This window comes from Mus musculus, chromosome 9 (genome assembly GCF_000001635.26).
Source record: "Mus musculus strain C57BL/6J chromosome 9, GRCm38.p6 C57BL/6J".
Classification (NCBI taxonomy): Eukaryota; Metazoa; Chordata; class Mammalia; order Rodentia; family Muridae; genus Mus; species Mus musculus.
Genome location: NC_000075.6, coordinates 35,739,998 through 35,744,591, shown reverse-complemented (window position 1 = coordinate 35,744,591; position 4,594 = coordinate 35,739,998). Strand labels below are relative to the sequence as shown.

Below are 4,594 nucleotides of genomic sequence, written 5' to 3'. Positions count from 1 at the left end.
TTGAGATGAATCATCATGCTTGAGTACAGGTAAATGCTCAAATAAAGAAATGACACATTAGATTCTGAACCTAAATGAGTCTACTACTCTGTTTGGGGAAACATAACAAAAAAGTTGATATTTAACTCAAGGAAGAAGTGAAAATCCATCAATGTGAGAGAAAAGAACATTCTCAACATAGCATCAAGCATGGGTTAACCACCACCATACATGAATGGTGAAGCGAGAGAAAATGAGTGGGTGGTACAGAAGGAGTGTAGATCCAGAAGTAAAGAAGATAAGATGGGAACAGAACCAGAAGGATGGTATGATTAGATCTCCTCCTTTGTTCTCCATTTCCTTGTATTCTCTGAACTTTTGTGTATACAGTGAAACTGTCCATTGTGAAATGGATATGGTGTCATCAACGTATTTAGCTAGAGTGACAATCAATGGGCACTTTATACTAGGAGAGTCTGTGACAGTAGTTATTTCATTCAGGACAATAACCCGGGAAGCTTCCTATCCCTCTCAAGAGTGCTGGTAGAGCACTGGGTGAGTAGCTCTGAAGACTTGGGAACTGTCTCACTTCTCAACATGTAAGATAAACATTGAATATCAGTCATTCCAGGTGATATAGACGCAAAAAAAAACCTTCATAGAAAAAGCAAGATGTACATCTGTGGGTATCACTGAATTCCACATTTCTGGCCAGTTTGTTTTAAGATGGGTATGTCCCAACTTGGACTTATCCAGAATCCTCACAATTTCAGAGAACTCAAGGAGCCTTTGAAATAATTAACCCAGATGTAAAAATGCCAGTAATAGAGCAAACCTCTAGCTCTAAAGATGATTCATGGGCATAAATGGTTTCTTCCTAAAAATTCTACACTGGGAAACAAAGGCATAGCAAAGAAAATCCCAGAAAACGGAAATTGGAGCTTTGAGAACAGTGGAATCCTTTGGCCTTTGGAGTTCCTTCTTTGTTAACTGTTCAATGTCTGACTTCAAAAGTGAGAGCAGCAAAGAGGCAGAATCTCCATGTGCTGTGACCCCCAGAAAACAGACAAACAAATGAACTTTCTGGGTTTTGTAGACCAGAGGTCTACAAAAGCCAAACAATTGTTCAGTCAGGGGGGAAAGGGGTCTTCAAAGTGGTCTAAAGATTTTTTGACCTTTTTGTTGATTTTGGACCCAGTCTTGTTTTGTGTGTATTTCTCCTAATGAATCAGTATACTTAAAGCAGTGGTGGGAGGCATTAATATCTGTTTCATACAAAACAGAATTTTGGCAGGAAAGCAAAAGGACATTTTTACAAAAGCCACAAGAGAGCTGAAAGAAACACAGCTCAATACAAGAGATTACTGACTGATACATACAATAGGTTAAGGTGGAGTTTACAGCTTGGACAATAAGCTGGAGTCACTTCTTAGTGAAAATGACAGCTATGGAAATTTTTGAAAGCAATACACATTCCCAGGGAAAACTGTACTTAAAGAAAATGGAGCCGACCTTAAGTTTTAACTTTAGACTGAGCTCCGTCCAGTGTACTAGGAGGACAGGAACCACCATCACAGCTTTTTCAGACAGGGATCCCAGTGCAGCTGTTTCCAAGCTCCTGGAAAGAAGCAGAAAGCCTGATCTCTGCACTCAGAGGTAATGCATGCACACCTTATGTCCAATTGAACAATAAGATCACTGGAGGGAACTACTCAAGCCCAAAATAAAGCCAGTGCCCCTTAGAATCAGTAGTATTCAGTGATGAGACCTCTCTCTATTCAGATTCTGTAGTACTTGCCAATAAACTTTGTGTTGGTTTTACCTTGGAATCTTTTCACGTTTTAATCTATAATCCTCAGAAACAAAGAATTTACTAACTCGGGTTCTATCAGATATAAGAAAATTTAGGATCCTAGACATTTGGGGAACCTTTGACAGACCACTTTCAGCAGACAGTCTTCTCCTTTTTATCTGGTCTGCTATGGAGACAGCCCATGAATCCTCTGCATATGTTCATATTATTTATTATAAAATTTTTGATAACTTATGTGAGTTGTAACAAATATCCCCACACAACATAATCCCCTTTCCAAACATAGCTTTTAACTTATGATTTGGCTCCAATCAGAATATTAGAACTTGATTCCTAGTGAATCTGACAGGGGCCCAGGTTGGATTTCAAAGTTCCACTACCTCCTCTTTCCATGGCTCATTTGTCTTGTGCCCTTTAGCTCTCTGCAGACTGTGGGTGTTGGATGGGAGTGAAGAAACTTCCAAACATTGAAGCTTGTTCAGGAAGGAATGAATAGGATGTGGCTAGCAGGAGGATCCTGCAAGCCAAAAGAGCAGCTTAGACAAAATTATCTTTCTTTGAATTGAGTATCTTTTGATGAAAAGCTGTTGCAGTAGCTTTCATTGCAGCAGGAGAAGATGTTTTTCTCAAACCTGATGAAGCGTACATACTCCACACATCTTCTTGGACAGCCCAAGACAGAATATTTGTACAGATATTCTAAGGAAACATGGCATTGACATAAATATGCAGGCTTTACCAATGAGAATAAATGTACATGAGTTGTCCATCCTTCCCCTTCCAGCTTGAAACTAAAGACTCTACCACAGGAAAAAAAAAAGGTATCTTCCCAAGATAACCTATCCCTGCCCACAGCACACACACATTTATTACAGAGGGGATGTATCAGACTGATATGTTAGTTTAAGTCCATAAAGAAAAGACATGGTTAGTAATTTGAAATCTACCTAGTAAAATAAATCATTTTATAGATGAGAACTTTGAACTAGGGATGGAAGGAACATGTCCTATACCATCAATTAAGTCAATGGCAATGTTGATGCCACAAGCAGACATGAGTCCAGATCTAGTGCTCTTATTCTTCATAAGTAAAGTCATAAAATCAGTCTCTTTCCCCTCCTCTTGCCTTCACCTCACCTCCAGTGTTAAGTTGAATATATACTTCTTTGGTTTGGCATGCAAAGTCAGGATATCTGGCATGACAGACCCCCAAGTTTCTTGTACAGGTTTTGTCAATGTATTCATCACAGGAAGTACAAAAAGTGGGTTCCCCTATAAGGAATAGACATTATATCATAACAATGGGATAGGCATTGTTGAAAAAAAAGTCCAGAGATGCAGTGGAACCAAGAAAGAAGAGATCTCATTTTAACGGCTTGCCAAGGTTTGTACCTCAGTTGAGAGAAATTTTGTGTTCCCTTGATGATTTGTATCACCCTCCCCACCTAACTCCCCCCTGAGTCTATCACAATACCTCCCTAGAACTAGATTCTAGTGAAGTTATTGGACATCAAGATGCCCAGGAAAATCTTGCAAGGTGAGAAATGGGATTATGACAGCCAGAAAATTTGGAGACATGGATCTAATGTTGTTCTTGTAGCTCTTGCCCTTTCCAATCATGATGCTGGGGACATCACTCCCATACCCAAGAGCTCTGCTTCCTTTGTTTCCCTGCCATTACACTCACCCATTGAATGAGACTTGTACAAAATCAGTACTCCTGGAAGCAAGAGAAACAGTAGCCAGTCCATGTGTTTGGGTAAAACAATAAAGAAAAGATGGATGAGATATAGACTCAGTATTCAACAAGTGCTCAGGAACTGTGCTCTGGGCAGGATGTGAAATGGAGCTGGGGCTGGGACTTTTTCTTGGCCTCCCACTCTGTGAGTGATCTCATGGACTCTGAACAATGAGGCCCATTTATTGCTGGTAGGCTCTTCCTGTGGAGAGTGGGTGTTCTGCTTCCTCTCACCCTTTTAGCAAACTGGGATGTTGAAAGGAAAATAACATTGGCAAGAAACAATCCCAGGTTCAAGGGATGGAGGAGAAATGATAACTTTATCTTACAGACTTCCAAGTGCATGGCACACATGTAGTTTAGTAGATTCCCAAGCCCATCACATCATATAACATTAAGCTAAAAAAATGGGAAGGCTCCATGAAGAGAGAAGACCAAGCTTACTTCAGAGTTTCAAGCCAAAAATGAGGCAGGAAATTACAAATTCAGATCAAGATAATGAATTAATTATGATCCCCATATCATATTGAGCAACCTGCAGAATAGGAATTTTAAAGGTATGAAGTACAGACAATTCAACCTTTCTCAGGTAAACATAAACAAAAAGCATTTAATGAAACCATGACCCTTATTCAAGACATGTCTTCCTTTCTTATTCTCTTTCCTCCTCCATTTCTCTCTCTCTCTCTCTCTCTCTCTCTCTCTCTCTCTCTCTCTCTCTCTCTCTCTCTTTCTCTCTCTCTCTCTCCCCCCCACTGACTAATTCTGCTTATCTATTCTCATGTATTTTAATTGTGTTATATTTGGATGGTTTCTATGGATACAGCACAAAGTTAAGGAAAAGCCCAGAGCTGGGAAAATAGGGAAGTCCAGCTTAGCTCAGTGGTGGTAAGTCCAGGAACACAGAGGTACAGAATGAAGTTTCTCTCCATGTTTCCTACAGCAGTTCTTGATTAAAGAGACAGTCAATATTTTATCTATATCATTTATAGATTGTTCATCATAGAGAGTGGATACATACTAACTTCTCAGGGTGAGCCAGAGATTAAATACTATTTGCAGGA

The 4,594-nt window shown here is 39.7% G+C and overlaps 1 protein-coding gene across 1 annotated transcript; it reads right to left on the bottom strand.

Annotated features, from left to right (window-relative positions):
* Positions 1-2,021: 2,021 nt before the first annotated feature.
* Positions 2,022-3,632, bottom strand: Pate10 (prostate and testis expressed 10). The gene is made up of 3 exons (NM_001167588.2): positions 3,480-3,632; positions 2,930-3,064; positions 2,022-2,491 (listed from the first exon to the last, which is right to left on the bottom strand). Exons 1-3 carry the CDS (start codon positions 3,541-3,543, stop codon positions 2,340-2,342), a joined length of 351 nt encoding a protein of 116 aa, NP_001161060.1. The 5' UTR covers positions 3,544-3,632; the 3' UTR covers positions 2,022-2,339.
* Positions 3,633-4,594: the final 962 nt, after the last annotated feature.